Source organism: Hesperophylax consimilis, chromosome 7 (assembly GCF_061612785.1).
Source record: "Hesperophylax consimilis isolate HC1 chromosome 7, BYU_Hcon_1.0, whole genome shotgun sequence".
NCBI lineage: Eukaryota > Metazoa > Arthropoda > Insecta > Trichoptera > Limnephilidae > Hesperophylax > Hesperophylax consimilis.
The window spans coordinates 13,303,340-13,326,625 of NC_142842.1; the positions used below are offsets into that span (position 1 = coordinate 13,303,340).

At 31.1% G+C, this 23,286-nt stretch overlaps 1 protein-coding gene across 1 annotated transcript in view; it reads left to right on the plus strand.

Moving 5' to 3' along the window:
• Positions 1–17,472, plus strand: part of LOC149422337 (GTP-binding protein Rhes) — a 205,888-nt gene extending 188,416 nt beyond the window's left edge. Inside the window, exons 4-5 of the mRNA XM_089633733.1 lie at positions 11,439–11,625; positions 14,869–17,472. Coding sequence (XP_089489859.1) covers positions 11,439–11,625; positions 14,869–15,316 — 635 coding nt within the window. The 3' untranslated portion in view covers positions 15,317–17,472. The remainder of the gene's footprint in view (positions 1–11,438; positions 11,626–14,868) is intronic.
• Positions 17,473–23,286: the final 5,814 nt, after the last annotated feature.

A 23,286-nucleotide genomic window follows, 5' to 3' on the forward strand; every position in this document is an offset into this window, starting at 1 on the left:
TGAATGATAAGTATTTGTAAGCACGCAGCTTCCAGCTGTTTCAGGTAACTAATAAAAATCTATGCGATTATCTAATCAATGGTATTCAAATGTTTTATTTAATTTTTCGATATAAATCTGGCTAACCCGTGATTTTTCAATTGTCGTTTGTGATTGATAGGTATTTGAGAGCACGCATCTTCCAGATGTTTCGGGTAATTAATAAAATCCTATGTGACTAACTAATTATGGCCAAGGTCGTTTCCAAACTATGCGGTTGACCCAATTCTCCAGTGATCCCTTGTTTTATCAACAAATTGAACAATGTAAACATCTCATCTGACCCACTAACCCAGATGTGAGATTGTTTATTTTAAAAATATCTCGCGCTCTCCTTGTGATTCAGTTATGTTACCGTTTATTGTGCATAGTTAATTTAAATATTTTTAATTCCTTTATTGAAGTTAAACTATTTTTCATTTTCCGAATTTAGTAATTTTACTAGGTTAAATGAAGAATAAATATAAATATATATTTAAGTACACATATCTCGATTGTCAAAATACGTTAAATAAGATTACATATATTAATAAATAAATATAAGATATATGATTCTACATAGTCTTGAATATTAATAAATACATATTTTCTTTTTCAATAAAGTAGATATGTCCATAGGTAGGTATCTAAGATCGCTACCATTTCGATGTTCTGATTAAATGATAAATATATATATACATATACATGGTACATACATTACAAATATATACTATTTATATACAATATTTTACTTTACTTTTTTATAGATAAATACATATATTACACATATTAGTGTGTAATTCCTTTTTTGTTGTTTCACTTTAATATTCAATTGATATACTTCCACTTCACAGCCCTTCTGTGTCTCCTGGGACCTGAAAATTATTTATAAAAGGAAAACTTACCCCCGTCAAGGTATTTCCGGTCGGGTAGTACACAACAACCTTGATGAAGAAATCCTACCTAATTAATTGTATTTTTCAACTAATTTCAAAATAAATCTTTTCGACTATTTATTCCTATATAATATTTTATTCTCGCTTGAATCATATAAATTAGCTGATATTTAATTTTTCTTCCGAACGAAATCCTAATCCAGAAAACCCGTTGATTTAATAACACTTTTCTAGTTTAGGCTTTTGAATGATAGCTGTTTCAAATACTTTTTTCGAAATGGTAGACTGATGTTTAGAATTCCGGTTAAAACGACAAACACTTTTAACACTGTCGCTATACGCACGATGGATTTTAATTGATCAATTTATTGATTCTAAATTTCTTTTTATTTATTTTTATAAGAAAATTTTTTCCGAATTGCGCAGACTTTTAATTATCTCGATTCTTAATACATTAATTTCTTTTCCGAACTGTTACTTTTAGAACAAAGGTTTGAGCATTTGTTGTTATTTCTTTTCGAACTGTCTAGATTGTGTTTATTTTAAACTAAGACGTAAATATTTATTACTATTTTTATTATTTTTTTTTTTTTCAAATTGATGTTAAATTATAATCTATTTTTAAATATCAATTCACGAGCACATCCACTCTAGATGAACGACAACACTCTCAATCGAATTTTAATTTCACTTGAATGGAATAATTATTTTTAAATTTTGATTTAATTTTTAATTCAGTAATCACTTTTTTGCACTTCACTAAACACTTTTTAAGCACTGAGTTTAAATTATATTTATTTTCACTGTTTAACCAAATTAAACTGACTCAACAAAACTTCACTGATGGGATTTTCAAAGGAATTTAAACTGAATTTAAAATTTCTAACTTTTCACAAAACTTCCTAAGTCCAGGGACTTGTTCAAAATTTAATACTTAGACTTGTTCAAAATTTAACACTTAGATTATTTCACTAGAATTTTACCAATAGACGTAGTACTGCGACGTAAACTCCGTTTTCAAAACTCTCGACTGACTCCCTGAAAACTGGTCTGCACCGCCATTTTATACCCTTCTCAGACTCCAAAAGACGTATCTGAATTTCCTCTGATGATCGATTCTATCTTTTACCAACTCGCAAATCCGAACATCCCTGCCATTAATATCGATTGTGCTTCCATAAGATCTTCTGCTTTCCGGCTCTGGGCGGTGGTTAATTTTTATCTCACAACTCTAAATCGATAGGGTCCGAATCGGGTAAGTCCGCGTTAGTCGCCCAAGCTACCTTTGTCCTCCGTTCATACAAAATGTAGTTAAAATCTCATGATTTTGCGTTCCTTTTTTTTTCCAATTCGCGATAGGTCCATCCTCAATAACATATATATAGATCTCAATTTTATGCATCTCGTGCGAAAATTGTTTAAATCCATGCTGAGATCTTTACTACGCATTTTTGAATTTCGATTTGTCTAAATTCTACTTAATTTTATTGTCACCTATACGAGCTTTTCCATTATCACCCGTACCTTCCCTCTTTATGTCGCAGATTTGAGTTTTCCTTATTTTTTTGGATTTTCTTTTATTTGCGACGTTTTCCTGCACAATTTCTTCTTTATTCTTTTGTTATTTCTCATAACTCTATAACTAATTATTTTCCAAGTCGTATTTATTTATTTCACGGATAAATTTGAATTGTATCACTTTTCTCCACTTGGATTATTCTTTATCTCCGTTCTTTACCCTTTCTTTTATCTTTTCTCCACTTTTCCCGATGTGTGTGGTCTCCAGGAAAATTTCATACTTCATCTATTATTAATTAATATATAATTTTCCACACTTCTATGGGAGATATACCTAATTAGACTCTGGGATATCTGTCATTTTTATTGCCTGACCCAATCTCCGCCCCAACCTCTATCTTTGTCATACAAGATTTCACATAAATTATATGTCTGGACACCTGTTTACGTCTTGAATTTATGTACTATGGTCGTAAATTTTATTTAATTTCAAACCTATTAATTTTAATCTCTTTTGCCTTATCTAAATACCTCATCTGCTCCACGTTAAAGTTAATCGTTTTTCTAATCGTTTATTACCTTAACGTAAATAAAAATCATGTCCGGATTTCGATTGTTTATCTCCCAAAATACACATGAGACTGTCAACCTTTTATCTCATGTCACTTCTTCAGCCGTCTTGTGTAGCTCTAATATCTATCTAACCTAATAATCATGTAAAATGCCTACGTTTCCTGAATCTAATCTATCGCTATATGTTTAGTTTTACTGTCTTCTTCTGATACTCAATTTTCATGTCCCTAGGACCTTTGTAACAGCTCAAAAATCTCTGTATTATCCTTCCATTCGGTCGCCGCACTTTTCTAAAATGTCTATTTTTTTTGCGAGATTTTCATTCAAAATTGATTTACCAATATGTCCGTTTCATCTTAAATTGATAACGATTAATTTCCATTGTTTCCAAAACTCTCACCTCTCTTTAGTACGATTTTTATCGAACATGACACCCTCCTTCTATCATAAATAATTGTACTACAGTTGAAAATTCTGCCAGTAATTTCCCTAAGTTTCTCCGCCCTCTCTTACACTATCACGTTTATAATTTTTTCATTGCATTTTTGTGTGTGTGCTTTACAACTTGTAAAACTTCCAAAGCCCTCGATTTCAATGGTTCGATACCCCATAAATGTCTCAGTTATTGTAAACATTCCCAGGATCCGTTCCCTTGAACGTCGATGTTTATTCTACAGTGCGTTCACCTCTAATTTCTGTGGGAATCGAAATGTCGTTAATTATCTATTTTATTGCCCGATCCAAAATTCATTCCTTTGTCTGTAGCTGATGCACTCCTCTCCGTTCACTGATTGGTTATTCAAAATTTTTATCGTTCTCGACCAGATCCAATTGGTCGACAACCTTCAATATTTATTTTTAAGCCTAGAAAGGGGGTTCCTTTCTCGTCTTAGACGATTTTACGACCTCTCTTCTTTCATCCCGGAACCTCGATTTAAGTCCAACTATTACAGGCGCCTACTGCAAGTAAACTGAATCAATTCTTTCTCCGCCAGATGTCGTTAGCATGTCCGTTTTCATAAATAATTTGTATATTTTTTTGCAGCTATGGTTTATCTGTTTTTTCACTGTGATTTAAAGCCTTTCATCACAGGCGTTTAGTCCTCCATTAACGGAATTACCTGCATTTACCCTTCTTTCAATATCTCTGTCAGCCTTCCCATCTCTCGTAAACATACTTCCTAAATACACAAACTCATCCACCTGCTCTAAGTATTCCCCACTCACAATTATATTGCACACTGTTTTCGTACTCTCTCTTTCAAACACCATTACTTTAGACTTACTTACATTCATCATTAACTCATTCTTCATGCATACTTCGTTCATCCTAGACACGAGAGACTGTAGATCATCTATACTATTAGCAATCAGCACCGCATCATCAGCATACAACAGGCAACATACTTTCAAATTATTCAAATTTGCGCCTAATCCCATCTCTTTCAATTCTTGCATACAATTATCCATGTATAGATTGAATAACCACGGTGACATTACGCAGCCTTGTTTAACACCTTTTGTGATATCACCGTTTACCCTAACACATGCAACGCTTCCCTCATACAGAGACGCAATTGCCTGAGTCAGATTCGTATTCACTCCATACTTGGACAACACCTTCCATAGCTTTTTCCTGTCGACTCGGTCGTATGCTTTTTGTAAATCTACAAAGGCACAGAAAATTTTCTGTTTGTAGTTGAATGAATATTAAGAAAAATAAACCTTTTCTAGAATCGATAACCTTAAATTTCATGCTATTATTGCTATTATTATTAACTATTGGCGCTCATATATATTTGTTGGGTCGAAAAAGCCGAATATTCGATCAGATATTCATGTTAAATTGGTCTTTAGTCAAATAATTTTTAAAAGATCCTGGAAAAAATAAGAACTAATCTCCGCCACCTTTTTACTTAAGTTTACATATTTGCTTCCACTAAAAATGTCATAATCATTTAGCGAAAACATTTCTAAAATTAAATTACTTTGAATTTCGCAGCATTTTTTGTAAAACGTGTAGCCTCTTTTGAAAATAATATATGCCAAAGCGGAAATAAAATAAATTCCTCTCCACATTTCGCAGCAAATCGTTAGAATTCACAAAAAGCGGCCCATTTGCATATCTGCTCTAAAAGTGCAAAAGCCATTAGGTAACATTTCATTGAAATTGCTTTGTAAACTTTCCGCGTTTCGCAAATTCTTATATTTGCATTGTTCGCTGAATGATTTAATACAAGAATTTGCGGAATTTTCGTAAAAATTGCTGCCTTCAAACTGTAGAAATCAGTAAATTTGATAAAAAACAAATGACTTTGTTGCGGGGTGGTGGTAGTTATTAAAAGTAAGCCCACAAGTAACCTTATTGTGTTAATTAAATTCAACCTTTTTTAACAAAATAATCTGAAGATGTTCATGAGTTCAAATATGAAGTACCCATCGCAGTACAAAAGATAACAACTAAGAATGTGTATAACTAACAAACTGTGAAGAGACATTACGCAACTTAATCATGCTAAATTACTATGTCAGCGCAAATAAGTAATCATTGTGGGCCATTTGCACCAATATTCATCAAACTTAAGCACCCTTAAGAACATAATATGGCAATAAAGTTGTAGATGTCCATTTCAGAAGTTCGTTCATTTCTGCCAAACTAAGATTTCTTGGAATTGTTTTCTTGAGACATTCTTACAAATATTTCTTGTTTTATTTACCAAAAATTTCACAATAATTATAGAAATTATGAATAAGCAAATAATTATCTAAAGAAGATTTATTAATATTTTTACTTGGAATTGTTTCAATATGCTTTGTAACAAAAACAGAACATCATTACATTATTTCTTCTTTCCACGGCATTAGCACAAGTTCACTTTCAGGATGTACCTACAACGGACGTATCCATTTGAAGAAATGAGTTCTGATAATTTTATTCAAAGGTTATTCGGTAAATGGGAATATAACCTTTTAAACTTGACGAGAAATTTTTCTCGTAAATAAATAATGAGAGTTTACCGGAATTTTTTTTTAAATTCCGTTGAAGTGTAATCTTTCTAAAGTGATTATGTTAATTAAAATATACATTTTTTTTTTTAAATTAATTATTTTTTATGTGAATACCGCACAAGAGTCCCAACTGCACCCAACAGTCTGGAGCCAGTAAGATAATGACACCCCAATTAGGGTATGTTGTGAGGCTGAAAGTAGTGGGGAGAGGAGCGACATGCGGGATAGGTAGGTGGGGTAGTACCTATCTAATCTGATCTAGTCACCAAACATGATTAATTCAAACCATTGATTCTAAATTGTGAAATCTACCACCGTGTGTCGCAGTGATTTACTGAGATATCATGTTATCATGCTACCTCCCAACCTGGTCATGCCCATCCCTCACCCCTATTATACTTTATTTTTATTCCAAGTAGACATATTTCTATGATTTTAAATACACTGGTTATACCTACTTTTCTTTACGACGCATAATAAGTACTCAAATCTAATAATATTATATTCCTCTCCTCCCAATTGTACTTGGAGTTTGTAAAATACACTGGTTATACCTACCCTGAGCGAACGCGCTTTCTTTACAACGAATAATAAGTACTGAAATCTAATAATATTCTATTCCTCTCCCCCCAATTGTACTTGGAGTTTGTAAAATACACTGGTTATACCTACCCATAGCGAACGCGCTTTCTTTACAACGAATAATAAGTATTCAAATCTAATAATATTCTATTCCTCTCCTCCCAATTGTACTTGGAGTTTGTAAAATACACTGGTTATACCTACCCTGAGCGAACGCGCTTTCTTTACAACGAATAATAAGTACTGAAATCTAATAATATTCTATTCCTCTCCTCCCAATTGTACTTGGAGTTTGTAAAATACACTGGTTATACCTACCCTGAGCGAACGCGCTTTCTTTACAAAGAATAATAAGTACTCAAATCTAATAATATTCTATTCCTCTCCTCCCAATTGTACTTGGAGTTTGTAAAATACACTGGTTATACCTACCCTGAGCGAACGCGCTTTCTTTACAACGAATAATAAGTACTCAAATCTGATAATATTCTATTCCTCTCCTCCTCATTGTACTTGGAGTTTGTAATTTTATTTCACCATTAACCATTAATCCTATCGCTTGAGCTTACCGCAGAATATATCAATGTAAAATTCCCGACAATGACGAGGACGCACATCCCATCAGGAAATGGCAGATTTACGTTCCCGGCTTATCCTGTTTTTACTCGGTGGCAGGACTGGCAGGATGGCGGCAGGAAACAGTCAATAAAATTAAGGATTTATGCCCGTATTTTAGGAATCCTTTGGGTTGTTTGGATTCTTTTCAACACATTTTTGACCACTAAATTCGTTGTATATTTGAAAGATAACAAAAAAAAATCGTAAAGATAATGAATTTCATTATATTATTATTTATTTTAGTGTCTAATGGTTTTTAAGATTTCATCTAGAAGACGTCTTTCATATTATGCAGTACCATAATACTACAAAAGATGTATAGAATTCATTTTATGCACTACGATACTTTTCAAAACTGTATTACCTATTGTTTTCGCACTCTATCTTTCAAATAGTTAGGAACCATGATTTTGGACTGCATACATATGCAGCTTGTAATCGGCTTGGTACGCAAACTGGTGAAGTGGCAAAGTGGCGCCATCTCGGCACGACAAATAAATGTGTTGCGTCTTCGTGTATTTCCACTTCGCTGAAGAATTTTGAGGTACTATTTGTTTCAGAGAAATTTCATTACTATGGTCAACATCCATACTCTGCGCTCATATAATATAATCATTGATGTTCCCAAGTGACGTCTTTAGATGAGCGATATGGAATTTGCTCGTACTACGTGACTCATGACACCTCTACACCTAATAAAAAGAACGAAAATTCAAGGTAGTAATATAACATAATACTTATAGAGAATTTCCGACTTTATGTCCGGGTTAAATCTTCATCTTGTCAATCAAAATTATGCAAGCGCATTATATAAGCAAAAAAAATACAAAACAATACAAGAACAACACGTCAACTCACCAGAGATCAAATGGGAAAATAATTCACCGACTCCAGATATTTTCATATCAGAGGGTTCGGCTCGGTAGAACTCCTAACAGGGCCTATAAATCCTACTAATCCCTCAGCATAAATATTTAAAATATCTTTCGTTATCCTACATGTATTTAAAATGACTGATTTTCGCATTTTTATAAATAAATTTTTTGATAGATCTAATACGTCTTAATTTTTAATGAGAGAGCTAGGTATAATGCCAGTAGCCGAAATAACGAATGGTTTTATTTTTTTTATTTTATTTTCTATCTTTTTAATTATTATTACTATTATTTTGAGATGTATTATCACTAAATAAATATTTTTGGATACATGACAACATTTTGGGAAAACAGCCGAGAAAAGGCTTTGTTTCCCAAAAACTATTATCACATTGAATATAACATAATACTTTTAGAGATTTTCCGACTTTATTTCCGGGTTAAATCTTCATCTAGTCAATCAAAATTATGCAAGTGCATTATATAAGCAAAATAAATACAAAACAATACAAAAACAACACGTCAACTCACCAGAGATCAAATGGGAAAATAATTCACCGACTCCAGATATTTTCATATCAGAGGGTTCTGCTCGGTAGAACTCCTAACAGGGCCTATAAATCCTACTAATCCCTCAACATAAATATTTAAAAAATCTTTTGTTATCCTACATGTATTCAAAATGACCGACTTTTGCATATTTATATATAATTTTTTTGATAGATCTAATACGCCTAAATTTTTTATTAGAGAGCTAGGTATAATGCCAGTAGCCGAAATAACGAATGGTAATATTTTTATAGTCTGAGAATGCCAAATTCTTTTTTTTTCATTTCCTAAATCTGTGTATTTTCTAATTTTTTTGCTAACATATTTTTGAATATTACAGGAATTTGGTATAGCGACATCAATGATATAAGTTATTTTTTTAATTTTGTCATGTAAAACTATATCGGGTCTATTATGACTAATTGCTAGGTCTGTTAGTATAGTTTTATCATAATATATTTTATAAAATTCGTTTTCTAAAAATGAATTTGGTTCGTATTCATAATATGGTACTATATTACGGCAGTCAATAAAGTTATGTTTAATTACCAAATTTTGGTGAATTATTTTTAAAACTTGATTGTGCCTAAATGTATACTCGGACGGTGCTAATATAAAACATCCCGATATAATATGTTCTATAGTTTCCGGAAAAGCCAAACATTTTATTATTATTACTATTATTTTGAGATGTATTATCACTAAATAAATATATTTTTGGATACATGACAAAATTTTGGGAAAACAGCCGAGAAAAGGCTTTGTCTCCCAAAAACTATTATCACAATGAATATAACATAATACTTTTAGAGATTTTCCGACTTTATGTCCGGGTTAAATCTTCATCTAGTCAATCAAAATTATGCAAGTGCATTATATAAGCAAAATAAATACAAAACAATACAAGAACAACACGTCAACTCACCAGAGATCAAATGGGAAAATAATTCACCGACTCCAGATATTTTCATATCAGAGGGTTCGGCTCGGTAGAACTCCTAACAGGGCCTATAAATCCTACTAATCCCTCAGCATAAATATTTAAAAAATCTTTCGTTATCCTACATGTATTTAAAATTACTGATTTTTGCATTTTTGTATATAAATTTTTTGATACATCTAATACGCCTAAATTTTTAATGAGAGAGCTAGCTATAATGCCAATAGCCGAAATAACGAAAGGTAATATTTTTATAGTCTGAGAATGCCAAATTATTTTTATCTCATTTCCTAAATCTGTGTATTTTCTTATTTTTTCATTAACAGATTTTTGAATATTACAGGAATTTGGAATAGCGACATCAATGATATAAGCTATTTTTTTAATTTAGTCATGTAAAACTATATCGGGTCTATTATGACTAATCGTTCGGTCTGTTAGTATAGTTTTATCATAATATATTTTATAAAATTCGTTTTCTAAAAATGAATTTGGTTCGTATTCATAATATGGTATTATATTACGCCAGTAAATCAAGTTATGTTTAATTACCAAACTTTGGTGAATTATTTTTAAAACTTGATTGTGCCTAAATGTATACTCGGACGGTGCCAATATAGAACATTCCGATATAATATATGTTCTATAGTTTCCGGAAAAGCCAAACATTTTCTACATAAATCATCAATTTGATTTGTATCTTTGATTATATGCTTCCTATAATTTTTAGTATTAATGACTCTATCCTGAATGGTTACAGTATTACAAATACAATTATTTGCTTTGTTTTTTTAATGGTATTATTATTGGTTGATAAATAATATTTTTACATTGACCGAAATTTAGGGAGTGCGTTGCTCCAACGCTCATTAGTGCTAGCTGCCATTGCGTACATATAGGTACCTCGATTTTCCTCGGCAAGATAGAAAAATTGAAAGAATACTAATGACGCCAAATTATATCTACTTTACATCTCCTATCAATTATCTGATTAAGAAAGAAATTGTACATTGAATTTTTTTATCAATTTGACAGGAGATTTTAAGGAAATACATAATTGGTTTTATTTTGGCTAAATAATACTTATTTACAAACTGATTAAATTTAAACTGTCGATTTCCCGAAAATTAATATAAATAAAAAAATTAAAAAATTGAGCAAAATTCGGGCGCAAATGTTGTTATGCTAATGATGTTTATGGTATTGGTGGATAATGTTTCAAAATGGTATCCAGATAAAACACAAAATTATCAAAAATAGGGTTAGGTTAATTTAGGAGGGGTAAGGTTTTAAAAATTTGTTTGTTATTTACTTCTTTTCTCTCCAGTTTTATTTAAGGCGATGCCATACGTAGTAATGCAATATCATGTGTTTTTTATTTGAAAAATTGGTCGCCTAGAAATGTTTCAGATGCTTTAATTAAATACTGCGAGTAGAATACATCTTGGCCTTTGAAATAATCGAGTATTTTTTTAAGTCTTTTTATAAGCCCAGAAAAAAATTATGTATAAGGCCTATGAAAACTGCTTTAAAGTTCAAAATCTCCTACTTACGAACCCATTTTCGGTTATGATTTTATTGTATAATGTGGCAAGTTAAGTTTTTTATAAAATGATCGGAAAAAAAATAAATATTTATGCCTGAAAATCCGCAAAATAAAATAAAAGGCACTTTTTGGCTATGTTTTTTTCTTGCATAAATCAAAACAGGCGGATGGTGTTAAGCGGGAATTTAAACCTTATCGCCATCTACGTAAGGGTTGTTATTGATAGCGGCTTAATTTGAAAATATTACACGACGTAGTGCATCGCCTTAATGTTATATTTTATCACCCGTTTTAAACAAATAATGTTGTTGCAGGTGACCTGTTTGTGTTGGTGTTCAGCATGGATAGTCGGGAGTCCTTCGAGGAGGTTATCAGACTGAGGGAGCAGATACTAGAGACAAAGATGAGCGCCGCTGTGAACAGCGGAGGCAGGGCCAGCAAGAGGCACGTCCCCAGGGTGCCTATGGCGATTGCGGGAAATAAATGCGACAGAGAAATAAGGTATTTTATTTTTTACAATTTTTCTTCACTGCCACGTAGTCTTAACTACAATTACTTAATTACTCGTAAATTTTCATGATTTGAAAAATAGTATGTGTTTGGATAGAAATACTTTCACTGTCTTAATAATTTTAGAAACGAAAACTTTTTAACATAATATTAGTACAACGTAATACGGAATCGTAAAAATATTTGCAATTATCAAAAATAAACCACGTTATTATCTTTTGCTTCTTTTAAAGTGTACCAACCGTAGCGAACCACTTGGGGTGACCTATGACAGAAGTGTTGGTTATCTAATTAATGGTTCCAGAGGCGGCGGTACTCATACCCGCCTTCCAAATTAAAACTATTTTGGCGACACGCGTTGTGCGCTTGATTCATACTGATAGTGAATGGCACATCTCGATGGTTTCTATTGTCAGTGGTTGTTCCGTTTTTAATATGTTTCCGGTAAATTTGATCTTTTTTCATTCCAACGAGTAGTGATTACATATTTCGTCGAAGCACGTGGAATAAGCCACCGGCATCCTTTTTTTATAGTCCTTTCTAATCCTTTTCACAATGTCGTCCAACTGGTTCGCTTAAATAAAATTTCATTTGGCGGTAGGTATACAGTACAGACAGGACAGCATTTTTGGGGCGTCATGTAAAAAACCGATTATTTCATTCATTCTTTTGTTCCCATTTAAAAAGGCTATTTATTTCAAATTGCATTTAGGTTTAACTGAGATATTTCCAATGTTACTTGCTATTATAAAGTATCCTGAATGTTCATTGTTCAGCCGTTTTAGGATTCCGTTGAATCATATCACGTAGATAAGACTGCAAATACAGTCTGTATACACAAAGTAAGACTGCATATACAGTCTGTATGCAACCCTCCGGGAAATTGATTTTATCTGGTGCAAAGTGTTCTTCACAAAACTTCTTCTTCAAAACACACAGACTCTTTGGAATCAGTTCCTTCCCACTAAAACTTTCTTGAAATTTACCACAATTGAGTTAAAGAATTACAGCACCGCAAACGCTAGTAATTGCCAGCCAGTACATTTGACAATTCCCCAAAACGAATAATATGAATATTTCCTTCCATAACAAAATATTCGAGTCCTATGTATCCATTATTGATGTTTCAACCTTTGATTTATTTATGAATCTGTGAATAATCGAATTGTTACTTCCGAATTGTGATTTATTCAGCATTTTAATCATCACGTTTAGGAAAGGTATGGATAAGCCTTGTAAGTACTTTCCTACAATTTCTTAAAGAACCTTTAAACATTTTCCCCGGAAATTATATATTGTCTTCAAAACAGTTAATTTTTGTAAAGTTCGTGGAATAATTTATTAAGGTTTGTTCTTGTTAGTATTTTTGGTTAAATTTATTGTTTTGTTATTTTTTTATTATTATTTGCATTTTATGACAGTTCAAAATTATGGTATTTTATACTTAATTGTATAATTTATTAACTATCTCTGTTTGAACATAAAGCATCAACATTAAAAAATGTTACTTAATAATTGTAATATAATAATATTACGAAAAAAATTGTAATTCAATATACTTTAACAGATATCGTGATAAAAGGTCCTATCGCTAACTTATGTTCTCTTACAAATACATGAAAAAGGTGTACACCAATAAATAAAACATTTTTTATGATGCAATTACTTTGTGGATGGACATTATATTTATAATTAAATCAAAACATTGTTTTTAACCACAAGTTTTTATCATTTTTCGGATCAATCGGTTATTGATTATTATTTATATCCTGAAGAAGCTTCATCTAAGCGAAACCAGTCGACGTAAAAAATAATAAAAAGTCGTGGTTAAAAACAAAGTGTTTGATATAATTATAAAGAAATAAAACAAGTAAATTTGCAAAATAGATTCATGTTTAACGAATTCGAGTAGAAAAATTAAGAAAACTGAAAGAAAATTAATTTGAATTCCACAAAAACTCTATCAATAATTCATAAAAAATAATAGTATAGGTACACAACATAATTTTGTATGCCATGTAGGTACAATTTAAAATTAAATTTTCGTATTATTTTATGTACGTAACAACGAACTTATTTCGCCGATTTTAAATTGGTTGGTGGTGTACATTGGCCATTGCCTTCCAAAAACTTGATCGGGGTTCAATTCTCGGCGGAAAAATAATAATTTTGTTTTAAAATTTAAATATGTATGCCACATGCACAAGATAAGATTTTTTACCTAGAAGACTAAATACCGCGTTATCAAGTGATTTTCTCGGGTCTGCACTAGTTTTATTAAAAAATGTGTTTTTTTTAAATTTTATTACAATTTAAAAGTATGTTTCACAAAATAGTGCTCATTACGATACCAGCAAATGCATTTTGAATGGGTTTAAAAAAACTAATAAATGAATGTGTTTTTTAAAATATGTTTAGCATGATTATAAAACATTTTTCTTTTACTCTTGAGCGCAATAAAAATATAATTACAGCTAAAAATGTCCATTTTAACCTTAATGATGATCTCTAATTTATTTAGAATAATGCAGATTCTACTTTCCAGTCTGGTTTATTGCGCGAATTCTGGCCAAATAACATGTCAGTGCATAATATTTACATTAAAATGGCGGGTAACATTTGTTGACATCATACAACCATTATTTATTTGTCAAATTTGATATACGAGTTACACTTAATTAATAGCATTAGCAGTATACCCAATAACTTTCTAGCGGTAATTGGATAATGTAATTTATCTTCATTAGCCGTATTCATTACGCAATTTATGAAAGCCGTGCATATTTGTTGATTATGTTCAAAATATTAATGATCACATGTTGAGCATTAACTATAAAATGTTGATGTCATCAAAATTCCACAAAAGTGAAATCAAATAAAAAGGTTCTGCACTATTATTAATGAAGACAATTACCTAGTATTGTTTCTGTCTGCAAGAATTGTTATTGAGTAATATACTGTATAGGTACATTCTGTACTATTAATTTACGACACAAATCCTAGTTATACTTTTAAACATATTATCTGAAAATTAAAAAATTATATTCTTTTAACAGAAAATTGTGGTGAATGAATGTGTTCAGAAACACATTTTTATATTCATTAAAAAATTGTTTGTCGCAATTGAATGTGTTCTCAATTGAAAGTTTATTACACTAGTACGAATGTATATCGTTAAGTTTGTGATGAAAATATAAATATATTAATAATATGATCAATTTTATTTGTCCATAGAACCGTTCAAGCCGAGGAAGCGGCCGCTTACTGTGCCACTCAAGACTCCACCTGCGTCTTCGTGGAAACATCTGCCAAAAAAAACTTAAAGGTAGACGATTTATTCTACGATTTGTTCGTCGTGGCAAACCTCCCTCTGGAGATGGCACCCAACCACCACAAGCGGGTGAACACCACCTTCGGCAGCCCCTGCACTCTTCCGCCCCATGTACCCACCCACAGGTCCAAGATGTGCACCCTCTCCATCAAGAGGAGACTCTCCGACGCTTGCGGGGTGGTAGCTCCTAACGTCAGGAGACCCAGTATTCGTACTGACCTCATGATTATGAGGACAAAAACCTGTTCTATGGGAGATGGAGAGGGTCCTGGAGGTACTCAAGGCTTCAGTCTCAACAGACTCGTCAGAAACGGCTCGCAAAATGATGGTAAAACATGCGTTCTGCAATAGATTTTAAATAAAACCTATTTACTTATAATACAATATTATCTCCTTTCTCCCAAATGTTTTTATTTTTCTAAGTGTAAATTTATTCTTAGAAATAATTGTTACTCGGTATTTCAAATAATCTTGTTGTATCAAATAATAAAAAAACTTTATCTACGCTAAAAGTAACTTATTTTAATGGTCGATAAATATATATAAGAGTCAGGATAAAGGTCAAAAGATATATTAAAATTTTAAATTTACTGCCAACTGAAATATTTCAATACGTACCTATGTTATTTAATAAAATTATCGTTCAATTCATTTGGTACATTTTTCTTTACATCCTCGTTAAAATATCTTCAACTTTTGGATTTATCTCAGGCTCAAGATTTATGTTTCAATAAATAAGACATCCGAGTATTTTTTGGATAAACAGTGTTCATTGTATTAATGAAAATGTAATAGCAGAAAACGGGAAAATAACAAATAACACCATCTGAAAAAAATATTACTCACTGACGTCAGAAGCTTCTCTGTGATATTATCCGAAATGATTTTATTTCACTGGGTTTCAGTCACATTTTGTGCTGGATTTTTAAAGGACTAAATAGTTCAAGGCTCTAAACGGATTATTGTATGGTACTGGAACGCTAACTTTCAATGTACAAATCTTTAATGAATGAATGCAAAGTGATAAAGAAAGCGATAGTAAAGTATGTACCCACGGTAAGCAAGAATCGAACTCTACTTTGATATCTCGCCTAATAGTTACATTTCACATTATAAATATTACCAATTTACTTGAGAAATTGATTTATTTTCTTTTAGATTAACTTAATAATTTATGTATTTCGTAATCAAAATTGAATTAAAATTATGAAAATAAAATACATTTTTTTAAAATAAGTTTTACTTGCTAACCATTTGTGGATGGAGAGTTCAATTAATTTATTTATTGATTAAACTTAAAATAGTTCCACCTCATGTGGTCGAATATAAACATATTTTAAAATTAAAATTTACGTAATGCGTATTTGTAATATTTATTACATACATAATTTTTACATCTTTATTTGAATGTGATTAATCGTTATACATTTTTAATTTCACTGGGAACTAAGCTATACATTTGAATGACTTTATACAGTAAACAGTTTTGTGTTTTTCATTTGTCCATTACTTTTAGTCTAGTTCTGTAGTTGTCTTGTATGGTGTTTATTTACGTTAGCCGGAACAATATTCAAAATTTTGGACTTTACACGATGTTTAAATATAGAATCAGGAATTATTGGACGGTACCTCACTTGAGATATTTATCGGGATAAACAGAAAACCATATAAATTTGGCTTTGGATAGATTAGATAGAATTCAGCAAAATTCATTTACGAACTTTAATTTTTTATCTCCTTAGGAAGTTGTTGCATGAGAGCACTTCAAACCAGGTTACTTTAATTAACTTCATACGAAATTATTACTCGTATTATTGAAGACAAGATTATTTCGAATAGGAATGACATAAAATATTGTATTTCACATAGTTAATATATAAATATTTAATTTTAGCTTTTATTAAATTTTAACTTTAAAATCAAATCCTAAAAGATGATTTCGTTTACGTTATTTCGTCTGAAATACATTTCTTAATATTGTGTTTGCATGATATAAATCTCCGCTGGTACCAACAAGGAACATAATATTGCATTTGTGTAATATAAATTAATCTCCGCTAGTACCGACAATCGACATAATATTTTGTTTGCATAATATAAATCTCCGCTGGTACCGACAATGGACATAATATTTTGTTTGCATAACATAAATCTCCGCTGGTACCGACAATGGACATAATATTTTATTTGCATAATATAAATCTCCACTGGTACCGACAATGGACATAATATTTTGTTTGCATAATATAAATCTCCACTTGTACCGACAGTGGACATAATATTTTGTTTGCATAATATAAATCTCCGCTGGTACCGACAATGGACATAATATTTTGTTTGCATAATATAAATCTCCACTGGTACCGACAATGGACATAATATTTTGTTTGTATAATATAAATCTCCGCTGGTACCGACATTGGACATAATATTTTGTTTGCATATTATAAATCTCAGCTGGTACCGACAATGGACATAATATTTGTTTGTATAATATAAATCTCCGCTGGTACCGACAATGGACATAATATTTTGTTTGTATAATATAAATCTCCGCTGGTACCGACATTGGACATAATATTTTGTTTGCATATTATAAATCTCAGCTGGTACCGACAATGGACATAATATTTGTTTGTATAATATAAATCTCCGCTGGTACCGACAATGGACATAATATTTTATTTGCATATTATAAATCTCCGCTGGTACCGACAATGGACATAATATTTTATTTGCATATTATAAATCTCCGCTGGTACCGACAATGGACATAATATTTTGTTTGCATAATATAAATCGGAAAATGGACATAAATGTTATAAAATATGTTGATTTACAATATATACAGCTATTATTATTATTATTATGGATGAAATGATTTAAGTTTCTCAAGGGCAATAAAATAATGTTGCTTGACTTTGGGGATGTAAAACCGTGTTGCGTTTCCTGCGCGCTCCTGAGTAAACATTTTAGACGTCTTTTGTCCATCATTAGGGCAGATGTGTAAATTGTATTATGTATAACGTATAATACATAAAACATATAAAGGGAGATACGGCTTGCAAGCGTGCTACGACTAGGAACTACGACCAAACTGCACTAACTATGAAAGCGGCTATGCAATAAAAGATATGCGATTGGTGTACAGGTAGAAACGAATACAGGGCATTGCCGTGCGTAGATTCGCAGTAGAATCGGTTTCATACGAATGGAGAATCGGTTTCATGGCCTATCTTTCTTGGTTCTATTATCTATACGTGTCAGAGTAGTTTATTGTATTTAACATGCTATAAAGAGGTTACTTCTGGAGACACCCATCAAAGGGACACACAGAAGTGTTAAGGTTCCGTGCATCCGCGTCGTCCCCATTAATGTTGATTGGGGACTCGTAAATAGGCGCGATAAATAGGACCCTAAAAGGTAAGCAACATAATTTATTGGGATGATCATTAAACATGAAATTTAGTGTTACTTTATGTAAAGTTGTATAATAGTAAACTGTCTAAGAAGTCGGGCTAGTATTTTAAAGTCATATTATTAATTATTTGAAATAATATTGCTGTTTGATGTAAAGCCGACGATCTTTATCATATATGATGTAATTCGGTATAAAGTGATGCGCTTTTTTGTATAATAAAATAAACCGTCTAATTTAAATGTGTTGACGTCAATGACAAATGCGATTTGTATTAAATTAATTATATGCATTTGTAAAAAAAAAGATTTTTGTGTATTTTATAATGTAAATTGTAATTCATATTGAGAACATGCCTAAGGTTGCATTGCAATGCGTAAGGGTAGGGAGTGTGTATATTGAGAATGTAACATTGTTGAGACATACGAAAATGACTAGCGTCGTTAAATGACCAAATTTGATAATAAACTTCAAAAATAGTTGATTTGTCTATAGACGTTTAATGTTAAAAAATATCTATCTAATGAACCTATATCAAAATGAGCTCACTTCTTCTAAATCTGTTGAAATTTTTGGTGAAACCATATTTTTATAAAATAATATTTGTGTGGATATGTTAATTAAATGGACGGAAGCTTGAATATTTACCAAAAATATAATCTATCATGTTTAAATATCTTTCATAAAATTAAACAATAATTGAAATTGATTTTAAATAATAAATCAATATATTTATTTAAGCTTTAATCTAAGGTAGTATCAAATGTTTCAAAGTTAGTAAGTTAAATAAATACTTTATAAATATTTATGATTGTTTGGATGATTTTTATGTGCATGTAGATTATTTCCTCTACTATTGAATAACCGATTATGATAATTATCTACAATTGTCCAACGGTTTCAATGTTATTTTGGTATTTTTGGGAATAAATTTTCTGTAACGATTTAAAATGTGCCATTTTCAATTTGCCGCCAAAACTACTTTTTGGTTTTTAATTGTGAATTCGGCGGCATTGAGGTTACGCTGGACGACATGTCGACATGGCGACAGCCGTCTTACCAGACATTGGCGGTTTCTATATCATAATGACGTTGTAGCCAGTTGGAATTGTTTCGGAATATGCGGTTGTAGATCGTTTTTGAAATCAATAATTATGAATGAAAATATCAAAATTACATGTTTTTAGTACGATAATCAAAAACAAAACAATAAACTTTAAATCTTCCTTTCATTTTTAACGGTATTAATAGTTTTTGAAAATACCCCATTAAATTGTATTTGTTTATTGTTTTTTTTTTACATGCTATCATTGTTTACATTTCAATTTTAACCTCACTAGGACTAGCCTGTGTTAATGTTATAATTTTATAAAATAATAAAAATGACACAAAAAATATATTAAAAGAACAATATTGTTACATTAAAGTTTCTTACAAATAATGGTTACCTACTAAGCTGAAGGAAGCCAAATCATTATGATTTTGAAAGCACGTGGGGTGACCACGTGTTGATATTTAATTGGAAATTATATAGTTTGATGATTTAAGATGGGAATAATAAATAATTATTTTACCATGCTTGGAAGTAAACATATTATTTAAAAAAATGTGTATTTCAAATCTCAAGCTTGCAAGTAATGTACATTTATAAAGATGTTCATGTTTTGTATAAAATTTAACGTTTTATTTAATTATATAAGTTTAGAAATGAATTGCTTCAGAATTTTCTACATATTATTCTTTTGTTCAGTGTTCAGAATTGTAGATATGATTAAATATGTTAAAATACGATTAAATTAATCAATATATCATTATATCAATATGGAGATTTTAATATAATATTTAATAAATGATTGGACAACAAAATAATTTTATCTACTTTTTTGCCACTTAAAAATATCAAGCCTGAATTGAATTTATCTTAAAAATTTGCATGGGCCCAAGTTACATTAAGAGTTTGTATTTTGGAATTATTGTCTATCAAATTGTTAAAAAAAACTTACAGAATTGGTTGGCTATATATAATAAAATATAAAAATTTTATCAACATTCTATTGTTTATTTATTTTGTGTTGACTAAGCATTATTCCATAGTACCTAATTATTAAATTTATTGCATTTATTAACTGGTAGGAAAAGTTCCTTTGCGTAAGATTCTATATTTTTATTTTAAAAATAGTTTTTCAAACAAATATGAAAAACGTTGTTATTTGAAGTTTGAAGACGTTACCAAAACTCCATAGAAAAAAGTTCAAATATGGCTAACCGTCATAACACGTGAAGATTTCCTCTTAGAAGTGAGGCAGAGAGAATGAAACGCCACATCAAACATTACGAACCACAGAAAAAGGATGAATTTTAAGATGTCCCAAAACACAACGTTATCCTTCGGAGGGCTGATAGGCTAGCTCATGAGGGACCAGAAATTCCAAACATGACTTCAGCGAAAAGTCTTTAGTTTACGAGATATTGGCACTTTTATGAATTTCGAAAAAATCGACGGTTTTTCGAGTGCCAAAGTTTCAAAATTCCATATTCTAATTCAATTTTTGTCACATATCTTGCCAGGTTAGTTGTGGTAAATTTTTATGAGGAGACAAATTAAGCCAATATTTTTTATTAAGATCAATAACAGGGCTTTTTTTGCTATTTGTTTTTGGGGTATTATGCCGTGTTGCGCTAACTCCTTCTTTAGCCAACGTTTCGGACAGCATTGCAGTGTCCATCATCAGGGCAGATGTGTTATTACTGCAATGCTGTCCGAAACGTTGGCTAAAGAAGGAGTTAGCGCAACACGGCATAATACCCCAAAAACAAATAGCAAAAATACTTTTGGCCGTGAAAATCTTAAATCATATTCAATAACAGGGCTATTGATTCATAGCTACGTAAAAAATGAAAAGAATTTTGTAGCTGTGGCACCCGAAAAACGTCCAACAACGATCGAAAAATCATTTGAAAAAGCTCTTAAAAGCTATTTCCTCAGCAGTTTTATTAATGAGTGACACTTTCTTTTTTTGGAATTCCAAAAGAACTTCTATGTTTATTTCTGTAATGCGTTTTTGAAATATATTCCATTTAACTGAGTTAAGTCTGTCTAGTCTGTTTTAAAATCTACGTACACTGTTCATTGAACTCCCTTTTAAAATCGTTTTCTCAAGTGAAAATAAGTTTATTTATTTTATTAATGTTGTTTTTACTGGAATGAGTTTTTTATAAACTGGGAATAATATATGATAAATCTTTTTCGATTTTATGTCCGGGTTAAATCTTCCCCATAGGAAAAACTAAACCCTTCCACACACTTTTCCACAAATGATCATCTAGTCAATCAACATTATGCAAGTGCATTATATAAACAAAATAAATTCAAAACAATACAAGACCAACACGTCAACTCACCAGAGATCAAATGGGAAAATAATTCACCGACTCCAGATATTTTCACATCAGAGGGTTCGGCTCGGTAGAACTTCTAACAGGGCCTATAAATCCTACTGATCCCTCAACATAAATATTTAAAAAATCTTTCGTTATCCTACATGTATTCAAAATGACCGACTTTTGCATCTTTATACATAAATTTTTTCATAGATCTAATACGTCTAAATTTTTAATTATTATTATTATTTTGAAATGTATTATCATTAAATAAATATTTTTGGACACATGACAAAAATTTGGGAAAACAGCCGAAAAAAGGCTTTGTTTCCTAAAAACTATTGTCACATAACAAGACTAGATAATAAGACAGTTTAAGCAAACCAAAATAATATTACTCTTATATCTTGGAAAATATTTTCTCAAAACATTAATAAATAAATAAACTACCTATAACACGAGGTCTATTCGTGAAAGCCACCGGAAAAATACAGGCTTAGTTAAGAATAACATCGTTGATTAGATTCCGATATAATAACGGAATAAAATCAATTGTAGTATTTCAGATATGTTTTTATCTTTATGGTGCCCGAATGGTAAGAAACGAAAATCTTTTCGATATACGAGTATCTACCAATGACTCAGCATTTCTTTTAATAGTAAAAACTTATAAGAATGAATATCCAGGAGAAGTAAATAATTAAGTATGATTAAAGGTGAAGGGAATGTTTCAACAGAAAAGGGACGTGGGTTGAAACACAAGGGTTTTTGCTAAACCACTCGATTAAGGCATACTTGTATGATAAATGGAGCTATTTACACTTCGAATTTTGTCAAAAAATTGAAATTAATAATGTGAATCAGAAATATGAACTCGAAAGGATCTTTATAGATTTATTTTAAAAATAAGTACAACATTTAAATAAAATATAATATAATAACGCGAAGCTCAGAGAAATGCAAAGAGCTGTTGGCTGGCGGCCGTGAGGTTAATTGCAGTGGTGCCAAAGTTGATAGAATGATGTGGCCAGTGAATGAAATAACTATTTATATAAGGAACTACTCGCCATAAATCTCTTATTCACTAAACACTACACATTTGATTGTATACTCACAATACAAGTAGGTAAAGAACCCCTTCAAAGCCTATAAGACAAACAGTCGTGCATCCGGCGTTGCTCGGGATTATGATCAGTTGGGGCTAGCTCTAAGGAGCGGAATTCGCATATTCTTTGACGAGTCAAAAGCGTAGGTTCATACATTCTTTGCAAATTTTAGCCTTATTTATTTGGCCCTCGGATACTTCCACCAGATCGGAAGGAACGGTTTGTTTAGTGGCATAGTAAAAGGGAATGCCTTCGTGTGATATTGTTGTCGATATTGTGTCTTCAATTTAACATTTACTCTTTTTCAGGCAATCTACATAATATTTAATTTATTATCTGACATGGTGAATCTCTACATACTTTGACCACATTTTGTGTTGATGATGGTTTAAAGTAAAGTGTATTCGATTTAAGAG